General features: G+C 36.7%; 1 protein-coding gene across 1 annotated transcript in view; it reads left to right on the forward strand.

The window, feature by feature from the left end:
* Positions 1 to 10551, forward strand: part of slc1a7b (solute carrier family 1 member 7b) — a 40742-nt gene extending 30191 nt beyond the window's left edge. Inside the window, exons 8-11 of the mRNA XM_026920900.3 lie at positions 2788 to 2982; positions 5621 to 5755; positions 6414 to 6513; positions 9135 to 10551. Of these exons, the coding sequence (XP_026776701.3) occupies positions 2788 to 2982; positions 5621 to 5755; positions 6414 to 6513; positions 9135 to 9398 (694 nt within the window). The 3' untranslated portion in view covers positions 9399 to 10551. The remainder of the gene's footprint in view (positions 1 to 2787; positions 2983 to 5620; positions 5756 to 6413; positions 6514 to 9134) is intronic.
* The last annotated feature ends 1394 nt before the right edge of the window (positions 10552 to 11945 follow it).

Here is an 11945-nt window from a genome sequence, read left to right on the forward strand (position 1 = left end):
TTATAGTATCTGTAGTACTGTAGTATCTGTAGTATTTATACTATCTGTAGTTTTGTAGTATCTGTAGTATTTATACTATCTGTAGTATTTATAGTATCTGTAGTATTTATAGTATCTGTAGTATCTGTAGTATTTATACTATCTGTAGTTTTGTAGTATCTGTAGTATTTATAGTATCTGTAGTATCTGTAGTATTTATAGTATCTGTAGTATCTGTAGTATTTATAGTATCTGTAGTATTTATAGTATCTGTAGTATTTATAGTATCTGTAGTATCTGTAGTATTTATAGTACTGTAGTATCTGTAGTATTTATAGTATCTGTAGTATCTGTAGTATTTATACTATCTGTAGTATTTATAGTATCTGTAGTATTTATAGTAACTGTAGTACTGTAGTATCTGTAGTATTTATAGTATCTATAGTATCTATAGTATCTGTAGTATTTGTAGTATCTGTAGTACTGTAGTATTTGTAGTATCTGTAGTACTGTAGTATTTATAGTATCTGTAGTACTGTAGTATCTGTAGTATTTATAGTATCTGTAGTATCTGTAGTATTTATACTATCTGTAGTTTTGTAGTATCTGTAGTATTTATACTATCTGTAGTATTTATAGTATCTGTAGTATTTATAGTATCTGTAGTATCTGTAGTATTTATACTATCTGTAGTTTTGTAGTATCTGTATTATTTATAGTATCTGTAGTATTTATAGTATCTGTAGTATTTATAGTATCTGTAGTATTTATAGTATCTGTAGTACTGTAGTATCTGTAGTATTTATACTATCTGTAGTTTTGTAGTATCTGTAGTATTTATACTATCTGTAGTATTTATAGTATCTGTAGTATTTATAGTATCTGTAGTATCTGTAGTATTTATACTATCTGTAGTTTTGTAGTATCTGTAGTATTTATAGTATCTGTAGTATCTGTAGTATTTATAGTATCTGTAGTATCTGTAGTATTTATAGTATCTGTAGTATTTATAGTATCTGTAGTATTTATAGTATCTGTAGTATCTGTAGTATTTATAGTATCTGTAGTATCTGTAGTATTTATACTATCTGTAGTATTTATAGTATCTGTAGTATCTGTAGTATTTATACTATCTGTAGTATTTATAGTATCTGTAGTATTTATAGTATCTGTAGTACTGTAGTATCTGTAGTATCTATAGTATCTATAGTATCTGTAGTATCTGTAGTATTTGTAGTATATGTAGTACTGTAGTATTTATAGTATCTGTAGTACTGTAGTATCTGTAGTATTTGTAGTATCTGTAGTACTGTAGTATTTATAGTATCTGTAGTACTGTAGTACTGTAGTATTTATAGTATCTGTAGTATCTGTAGTATTTATACTATCTGTAGTTTTGTAGTATCTGTAGTATTTATAGTATCTGTAGTATTTATAGTATCTGTAGTACTGTAGTATTTATACTATCTGTAGTATCTGTAGTATTTATAGTATCTGTAGTATTTATAGTATCTGTAGTATTTATAGTATCTGTAGTACTGTAGTATTTATACTATCTGTAGTACTGTAGTATTTATACTATCTGTAGTATCTGTAGTATTTATAGTATCTGTAGTTCTGTAGTATTTATAGTATCTGTAGTTCTGTAGTATCTAGATAACAGCCAACCTAATATACTAATGATAAGCCCATTTCAACACACTAATAATAAAGAACAAATAAAATAAACATTACAGAAAATATGGAAAATGTGGAAATGTCATTTGCACAAGGTCTATACTGAGGTGTGATGAGAGACGTGCAGGTTAAATTGATGTTTTGTTTTCCCTCTTCAGTGACAGAAAAGCTGGAGGTGTGTGAATTATGATTCATGAATTATTCATTAAGCATCTGGTTGTAATATGAGGATACGGTGAAGAGTCAATGCAGAAGGCAGTGTTATTAATCTGATCTTTCAGTAGCAGTGCTGCTGTTATTTCAGCTCTGTGTCGTGTGACATGAGTGTGTGTGAAAACGCAGCTAGTGTCACTGTGGGTCAAGCTGAAAATAATGAAATAAATGTAACCAATTAATACAAACATTAATAATTCATTAATAACCTGTACTGAATTAATTATTAGTAATAAATTAGCTGTATTTTATATTTATTATGTTTATTTTGTAATGTTATATTTATTTTTATAGTTCTTTGTTTTGTAGTTAAGAAAGAAAGTTATTAGTAGTAGTAGTAATTAATTAATCATCAATATTTTATATTTATTTATTTTATAATTGATTAAAGATCAAGTGAATTAACTAATCAAACTAATACATTAAGTTTATATGATATTTATTTATTTATTAATTATTATTTATTTATTTATTTATTTTATAGCTAAAACTCATTTTATTTAATTAATTCCTCAGTTAATACATTATTAATTTATTAGCAGTAGTTAATGAATAAACTATATTTTATTTGTTATTTGTTTTTATATTCACATTTATTTATTTTAATAATTCATTAAAAAAAAAATAAAATATTAGTTACTTAATTAAATAAATGTCAAGAATAATTTATTACATTTGTTTGATTATTTTCATTTCTTAACTATAATAACAGTGCCACATTTTCCCACACTGAAGTCACGTCACAGAAGAACAGCAACAAAACATTTGTTCAGAAGATCGTGTATTAATGTGTGACGTGATCTCTGTGAGCTAAACAGCCTTTTAATCGTGATAGCTGAATCTCATCCTCTCGACGCTTCATTAACACTAAGTGCATGTGTTGTTGTTGGTGTGTGTGTGTGTGTGTGTGTGTTTCAGCTCTGCCACGCTGCCCATCACTTTTAAGTGCCTGCTGGAGAACAACCACATCGACCGGCGCATCATTCGCTTCGTGCTGCCTGTCGGTGCCACCATAAACATGGACGGCACGGCGCTGTACGAGGCTGTGGCGGCCATCTTTATCGCTCAAGTCAACAACTACGAGCTGGACTTTGGCCAGATCATCACCATCAGGTAAAGACGGGACAGGAAGTGCAGGACGCACTCTGACACTGACGACTCCTTCCATAAATGTTCAAAGTCTCCTTACAGAACACTTCACCATAACAACGATTTATTTAATCTGTTTAATATTAGTGAAGGCTTCACTGCACAAATCCCTGAGAATGAGCTGTTACCATGGAAACCGTAACGAGCGCATTAATATAAACCTGCACTACTACAGCAGAGCTGCTGTTCTAGAAAATTAATCAACACCTTCTGACCAATCAGAAATAATGAATAAAGTAGTTTTTCTCTTATTTTCTTAAACTTGGATATGGGAAGAATTTCACTGCACTCTATATTCGTATATGTGTCGGAATATTTTTCTTTATAAAAACACATTTTATTAGTTAATTATTCAATTAAATCCATAACACTCTTTTTTTTCCCCAAACGCTGTCTCTGGAGCTGTTTAACGATTTTTCAGAGTGAAAACTGTTACAGTCGTGTTTGCCCATGTCAGTCTTCATTACCTGGATTGATCAAAAGTCAGAAAATAAACGTACTGATGGCGCTTGTGTTATATTCTAGGCACTAAAAGCTTTTCACGTCTCGTGTGGTAAATTGCAACGCTCATTTTTATTAAATGGCCCTGAATCACTCCCGCTGAGAGAAAGCCCCTAATGAAAAGGTTCCACACAGGTTCTTTGGACAGTTCTCTGATACTGAAACACAGCAGTAGGGTTTTTCAAAGCTCCAGAAGTTTCTTCAAGGTTGCAGAGGAGCATAAAAAGAAGGTTAATGTTTTAAATTTCTGACCTTGACTTCCTGTGTAACTTTGAAGATAGTCTGTACAAAACTGTACAAAAAAGTGGAATCTGCATTTCTGTATCAAGGTCTGTTGTTAAGCGATAAAAGTACTGGAAGCTGCGCCATCTGTCACGTTTTAATATTGTCTTTCAGTATGTAGGCTTTCATCATTTTTAATTGTAATTGTACTGATGGTCAGATCTACAAATGTGTACGAATAAGCCAGATGATCAACAGGAAACATATCTTCCTACCGCTGTAGTCAGTTGTTATGATGTGCAACACAGCGTGGACATGGAACGGACTGCAGACTGGACATGCACTTATGTTAATTTTGTTGCTTCCTTCCTCTTAGAGCAAAGTGACACACGCACTCGAGAGCGTACATGCCAGTTTCAAGGGTCTGAAAGTGCTTTGATTAGCTACAGAGCTGTGTGAGAGTGGAGTGTAATTTAACACACAGTCCCACAATAAGATTGAAGTCCATAGTGTTTTTCAACTGAAAAACAAAAAACGGAACTTTCCCGAGCATCAGATTTTTGGGAACCATTTGATAACCTTCTATTTCGGGTAACAAAATCAGCGCTGTTCCTGAAATGTTCTCGTATGATTACAACTGACAAGAAACATTCACCAAAGGCTTGTTTTTACAGGCACTACTGTATGTTTTTACTGAATAATTACAAACTAACGTTCCTGTAACGTTCCTGTAACATTCACGTAACATTCCTGTAACATTCCTGTAACATTCACGTAACATTCCTGTAATGTTCATGTATCGTTCGTGTAACATTCACGTAACGTTCCTGTAATGTTCCTGTAACGTTCATGTAATGTTCCTGTTACATTCTTTCATGGTCTCATATGGTGTTAGAGTAAAAGATGTAGCCTCACTGTGGGTGGAAAGCTTGTGGCACATTCATGTAACATTCCTGTAATGTTCCTGTAACGTTCCTGTAACATTCATGTAACATTCCTGTAATGTTCACGCAACGTTCCTGTAACATTCATGTAACATTTCTGTAATGTTCATGTATCGTTCGTGTAACATTCATGTAACGTTCATGTAACATTCCTGTAATGTTCCTGTAACGTTCATGTAACGTTCCTATAACAATCCTGTAACGTTCATGTAACGTTCATGTAATGTTCCTGTTACATTCTTTCATGGTCTCATATGGTGTTAGAGTAAAAGATGTAGCCTCGCTGTGGGTGGAAAGCTTGTGGTTTTTGCCTGTTTGTTGCTGTTTTGATTGCTGTTGTTGTGCAAACGGAGCAAAACACTGACCAAGTGACTAAAAAAATCACCAGTAAAATCCATTCAGACATCCGTTCCCTTTTTTCTTCATTCCTGCTATCACTTCTTCCAGCAACTGTTCTCTCTGTCTCACCTCACCTGACCCCAAAACTCAGAAAATTCTGACTACATGGATTAAAATACACAGTCGAGTCTAAAGCTCCGTCACAAATCTCGTTCTTAATGGAATCTCAGTGCAGTAGTGCAGGAATTCAGAGCTGCTTCTGGTCAGGTTGTAATCAGAAACGTGTTTTTATCAATAACAGTCTTGTTAGCCCCGCCCACATTACAATTCACAAGAAAAACAACAACAAAAACTCGTTTGAAATTATTTTAGCTTGCGAACAGCTTTATTATTAAACTCTGGAATTGTTACATAGGTACGACATTAACACTTATAACATTTATAACAGGAGAGTTAATGTAGACCTTTGACCTTTGACCTTTGTTTCTGTAGTGTGTGTGTTTGAGAGATTTCGAGGGAAAAAATGATATATGACAGTGAAATATTTTGTTTCTTATTTTGGTTTGTTTTACATTTTTTCCTCGTTTGCTTCGCAGCATCACAGCTACAGCAGCGAGTATCGGTGCGGCAGGCATCCCGCAGGCTGGTCTGGTTACCATGGTAATAGTGCTGACCTCCGTCGGCCTGCCGACCGATGACATCACACTCATCATCGCTGTGGACTGGGCTTTGTGAGTAAAATCCTTTTACCGACTTTATCAGTTGATCAGGTTCACTTACCGTAAAGATAATACTTAATAAGCGTAGAATTATCGGTTTCGGTGCACTAAGTATTGGCGCCCCTCATCCAGCATTGTTTAGGGGGAAGTTGAATTCTGGATTCTGATTTGTTCAGGTGTTGATTATGGAGAGAGAAAACTACACAACACGGCTATTACAGGAAACTAATTAACAAAGCAGAGTCACTGTTACTACACAGTTCATTATTTTCCTATTGTATCATGTCCTCAAGTGTTTTATTCCTCTTACACCACAGTCATCTGCCAATAATTAACATTTTTTATTTTATTAAATAATGTCGTACTTTTTAACCGTTTATAGTCACATTTAATGTTTACAATCCACTTTTTTGCTCTCATAGAGTGTTTTGTTCCATATTTAATCTCACAGGTGTGCAAACTTCATGCATGTACTTTGTATTTGGTTTGCGACTATCAGTTTACAGTTCACACACACACACACACACACACACGCACGCACACGCACACACACACACGCACGCACAAGTGAAACTCTTGGATGTTCATCGCAGCTGTGACAGCTGTGTGTTCTTTTGTGCCGTGTTCAGCATCTGACCTTTGCCCTTTGCCCTTTGCCCCGTGTTAACAGGGACCGGTTTCGCACGATGGTGAACGTAATGGGAGACGCGCTCGCTACAGGAATCATGGCGCACATCTGCAGGAAGGACTTCATGCAAGAGGGAGACGGAGTGAGTCACGTCTTGTTCTGTATTTAGATTAAGTTCCTGAAGTCACTCACTTACTGTTCAAATGAAAAGAAGAACACTGTTGCTGGACAAGTGGTAATAACTCCCTGGAACCTTGTGTCATTTCAGATGTCATGTCATAAGCGTGTCATTCCATTAACATATCATGTCAGATGTCATAAGTGTGTCATGACAAATGTCGTGTCAAAAGTGTGTCATGTCAGGTGTTAGAAATGTCATGTCATGTGAATTGTCATGTTATAAATGTGTCATGTCAGGGGGCACGACATAAATGAGTATGTCATGTGAGGTGTTATAAGTGTTGTGTCATAAACATGCCGTAATAAATGTGTCATTTTATAAATGTGTCATGTCAGGTGTTATAAGTGCTGTGTCATAAACATGTTATGTCATAAATTTGTCATGTTATAACTGTGTCAGGTCAAAAGTCATGTTATAAATGTGTCATGTCAGAGGGCACAACGTAAATGAGTATGTCAGGTGTCATGTCGTAAATGTGTCATGTGAGGTGTTATAAGTGTTATCTCATAAACATGTCGTATTAAATGTGTCATTTTATAAATGTGTCATGTCAGGTGTCGTGTCAGGTGTTATAAGTGCTGTGCCATGTCAAATGTCATGTCATAAATGTGTCATATCATAAACATATCATTCCCTGAGACTGTACACAGGGTCATGTTAACATCACTGCCAGATGTCATGCTAACAGAGAGTTTGGTTATGAACACCACAAGATTGAGAAACATATATTCTTTTCTAAGAAGCGAAAATCCTGGAGGTAACTGAGAGAAAAGCCCGAGTGAATGTCAGACACGCCGAGCACAATGTTGCCTAAATATTTAGACAATAAAGCAGACAGGAAGCCAGGTGTCTCGAGTAGAGATCATTTTTCAATCTGAGGCAAACATCCATTTCACTCCTCTCAGAGGAACAGGATTTACATGCTGGAGTGATGCAGGAAGTTCACACACTTAATAAAGTGATTCATCAGCACAGTCTTCACTGAGCATTACCGTAAGACGCTGAGAATTTCATTATCTGCCGTTAGACACTAAAGTGCTGCTGGATCATTTTTCAACAGACGTCAGCTTTATTTACGAGGGACTTTTAACAACAGCAGACGTTGGAGGTAAACACTTATCTTCATTATTGATGCACCGATTTATCAACTCAAATACAGCGCACTAGATTAAAGAAATAATTAAAAATATGCATACATTTTCCCCTCACCCCAGCGCTAATCAATCAGCCTGAGGCTAATTTACTTGTTAGCTACATCAGCCTGAACGCTGCAATGCAAAACAAAACAAGCACACACACACACACACACACACACACACACACACACGTCTGGACAGACTGATCACCTTTAAGGTAAAGCGTGACATTTTTGTAAGGAATTTTGCTTGAACGATAGCTTTTTAGACGTTGTGATTGAGGTTAAAGGTTCAGTCTGTGCAGAATCAGCTTTTTAATGGACACCATGTGTGCAGGACGATCCCATTATCAGTTATCTGCCAAAATATGTGGGCCCGCTGCCTCTGCATGGATTAAGTCCACTTTATTTTCCTGGATTTCACAAAAAAAAGTGGACTAGCGGAGAAAAGACGAGGCCGATGCATGCTACTTCGGTAGTCTGGTTTCTACACAGTGTTTATATGCAGATATGAATCTGTAGATAGTGAATTAAATAAATGCCAAATATGGAAGGATTTTAGCTTGTCTGAGGTTTTAAGAGAAGATAGAAACTCTAGAAACACAATTCTGGATAGATGTATGGAGCGTGTATTTAGCTGGCGCTTGCTTGATGACGTCATCATTAGTGTTTTTGCTTGAAGGTGCGTTCAGGCTCTAAAATTTAAGCTCTAGTGGTTAAAAGGTGAATTACAAAAACGCCATGCACACAAAAGCTCCGCCTCCCAGAATCTACAGTGATCAGCGGACTTTATCTATATGAAACTGTGAAATACAGATATATCAAACAACTTGAACATGATTTGTTAATGCATGGACGATTCCGAGAGCAGGTCTGGAAGTTTACAGCTACAGCAATGTTCCATGACACCGGACGCCCTCTGCCTCACTTCCAGCCTGGATTACAATTACCTCAGCTTTCCTGCTATAATTGCAAGACTAGCGATCAAATTCATTAGCCAGTATAACTACACTGTTCATCTTAATGTACTTGGCCAGATATAAAACAAGAAAAAATGGCAAATTATTTGTATTAATTTATAACATTAATGATCTCATTTCCTGTCCAGGAGAAATGTAGCTACTTCAGTGTCCTTTGCTTCGTCCCCTTTGCAGTCAGCAGGATTCTCCGTCTTGGAAAAAATAGTGTCTAGATTTACTTATTTCTTTTTTTTTTTTTTGTAGTAAATCAAAACTTTTTCCTAAAACGCTGCCATTTAGAACTGAACTCCTTCATTTCTGAGCAGTGAAGATTGGGGGCGTGGTGAAGGGGCTTGGGGGCGTGTCTATAACATGACTGACAGGAGGAACGTAAAGACAACCCCGGAGAATGAGTTTGCTCTGTCTGCTGCGCCAGTGTCCGAGTTTATCATCTCCACCTCTTTCATTTATTCTCCTTCTCTCTTCAGGTTCCTCTAATCTGCGAGACGAAACCCGTCCACATCCAGCAGCTGATGAACTGCCAGCAGAATAACGGCAGTTTCCAGCCGCTTCCAGCAGGGGGCAAACCTGAGCTCATTTCCCCGGACGTCGCTCGCCTCATGCAGTTAGAGGAAGGAGTGCGACCCCCGCCTCCCGAGCGTAAAATACCCCCAGTGCCCCCACGCCACCTTAAACACAAGGACAAGGAGCACTGCTCCATCGACATGAACGGCCTCGAGACCAACGTATAGCGGCCATGTTGGACGATCTGGACATAAACGATATACGCGGATTAATGGATTAACTTCTTGCTGTAATTTGATTCGGGTTTACGTTTCGTTTTGCGTATTAGTTTGAGGGGATGGAACAGCATTCGTAGAATTGTTATTATTTTTTTGTTTTTGTGAATTGTTGTGAGTTTTACACAAAATCAGGTCCATGCTAATCACTTAAATGCTAATTTAGCCTGACATTGCTAAAACTAGCAAACTAGCTGGATAGGAATGAATCATGCTAACCAACCATGCTGCGAGAAAAAAACAGATCAGCTCAAGAACCAAAATCAGCCTGCGGTGTTTGCAATGTCCAATCTAACGACAGGGATATACTGCACTTCCTGGTTTGTGCTAGCATGCTAAGCCAAGCTAATAACCCTTAACATGCTAGCTCAGATTTGTGTACCTGTTGTTTTATATATATATATAATTTTTTTCTCAGCTTTTAAAGCCACCAGTCATGTGACTGGACATCAAGTTAAAGACTCAGCTAGCAACTAGCATGAACATTTTTTGGGATTTTTTTTGTTTCCTGGATCTTAACAACTACAGCATAAACCTAATATGGCGCTCTAAACTTTTAGGAACTGACAAAAACATGACATTTGAGCTGTATTTCATATGTATTGTCTTACTTTTTTCTTTTTTTTTTGTTTCTTTTATGTATTTCTGTGTTTATTTATCTATTTATCCATGTTCCTCATGTTCATTTAAACTTACTGTGATGCTCCTAAATGTATTTTTTCTCCTCTTGCTCTTCACGTAGAAGTAAATTTCCCTTCAATGACGGTGGAAATAAAATAACTGGATTTGTCTTGTGTGGCACCGTGTAGCCTGGTAGGCTAATTCTCTTTTTAAAAATATATTCTAGGCAGAACAAAATTGACATTTGTACATATTTTCAGAAAAAACTGATGCTGGATACAGATGTGTTTCTACATGACTTTGTGAAACCGAACAGCAGAATAATTACCATGTTTTATGCAAATGTTTTTGATGAATTTGTGCAGCTGAGTGTGAAAAAGCACATGTATTTCAGTGTTTCTGCCTGACTGAGGTGTAGAAGGTCAGCGTAAAAAGACAAACTGAACCTGCAGTAAAAGACAACGGATAAAAATACGGAAGTGAAATTTCCTGAAGATCATGGGAAGAAGAAAATTACGTTCTCTCATTGTTTTTTTTTTCTTGATTTCAATGTTGTGGTATGGAGTGACGAGGTCGGCTTGAAAGTTCAATCTCGTTACACAGATTATAGATTGAAAGCAAATTTTTAATTAAAAAAATGAATTTTAAGTAAATCATTAGAAAGTCCTTAATGTGCTTGTGTCCCTTTTTGTGTGTTTGTTAATTTTATGCTAATAATTCAAATCTGTTGAAAGTGAGATATTGTAGCCTGAGAATGAGGAAACACACTTTTTGAATGGTTACATAAATATTTTCTCAGATTCGCTGCTGAAAAATGATTTTTAAATCATTAAAATGTAATTATTTAGTAGTTTAAGAGTTACAGGGCGATGTAATACACTTTAAACCACCAGCTCATGTTCTCGTAGCTGTTTTTTTTCCTCAGCGCTCTCAGTCTAAGTTTAGTAAAACAAGAAAATCTTGAAATTGTTTTCCAGGATTCCAGGGTTGGAACGTGACTCTACATCCATCTCCCTCCATGTGGTCTGTAAAGCAGAAAATATTTCACGTTTTTGTCTTCAGTCTTTTTCATCAGTTCGTGAAATTGATTCTCGGTTGGTCTTCAGGTCGTCTGAATGACTGCTGTTTAAAAAATACTCCACTTTCTGGCTCGAAATAAAAACTCTCTCGTTGTCTTAAGAGGAGGTCTGAGATGACAGGATTGTGATTGTGATGATCATCGAGGGATCGTGAGCTCGAAGTCTATCACAGCCACAGCGGTGTGTAGCTGAGGAGAGTGTAATCATCACGTTCTCCTCACAGGTAGCTGTTAGACGAAGTACAGGTGAGGTATCGCATGTGCAGCTGCCCCGTGAGCAAAATAATACGACTGCTGCATGAGGCTCAGATGAAGAGGGTGATGAGGAGAGATCCCGAGGTGGTGTGCGAGGAACCTGTAAATGGTTCAGGAGTGTACATGTGGAAAAAAAACAGCTTTCAGAGTCGTTTTAAAGGAAAACTCCACCCTGTGGATTACATGAAATACGTTTAGATTTAGTTCAGTGATTCTGCTGCGAACTGTCGGTTGATGCCGTTATTCCTGTGAGCGTTTTTTTTGGCATTCAAAAGAAAAACATTTTTCTTAAGTGATAACATTCAAGCTTCGCTGTTAGCTCCTAAAAACAAAACAACAACAGCTTCTTTTCTCGACCACCGTTTTCATGAGAAATCCAGCATAGAAGCAGTGGAGACGTCACTGCAAACACTAGACTCAAAGTCCCAGAATGCAGTGCAGCTGTACGACGCAAGCTGAGACTCGTCTCGGGTAGTTAGCGATCTACGAGATGACGAGCGCGATGGTGTTGATGATGGTGTTAGTGTGAAAGTTGAAGGTTTGGA

The sequence above is a fragment of the Pangasianodon hypophthalmus genome, chromosome 16 (assembly GCF_027358585.1).
Source record: "Pangasianodon hypophthalmus isolate fPanHyp1 chromosome 16, fPanHyp1.pri, whole genome shotgun sequence".
In the NCBI taxonomy this organism is placed as follows: domain Eukaryota; kingdom Metazoa; phylum Chordata; class Actinopteri; order Siluriformes; family Pangasiidae; genus Pangasianodon; species Pangasianodon hypophthalmus.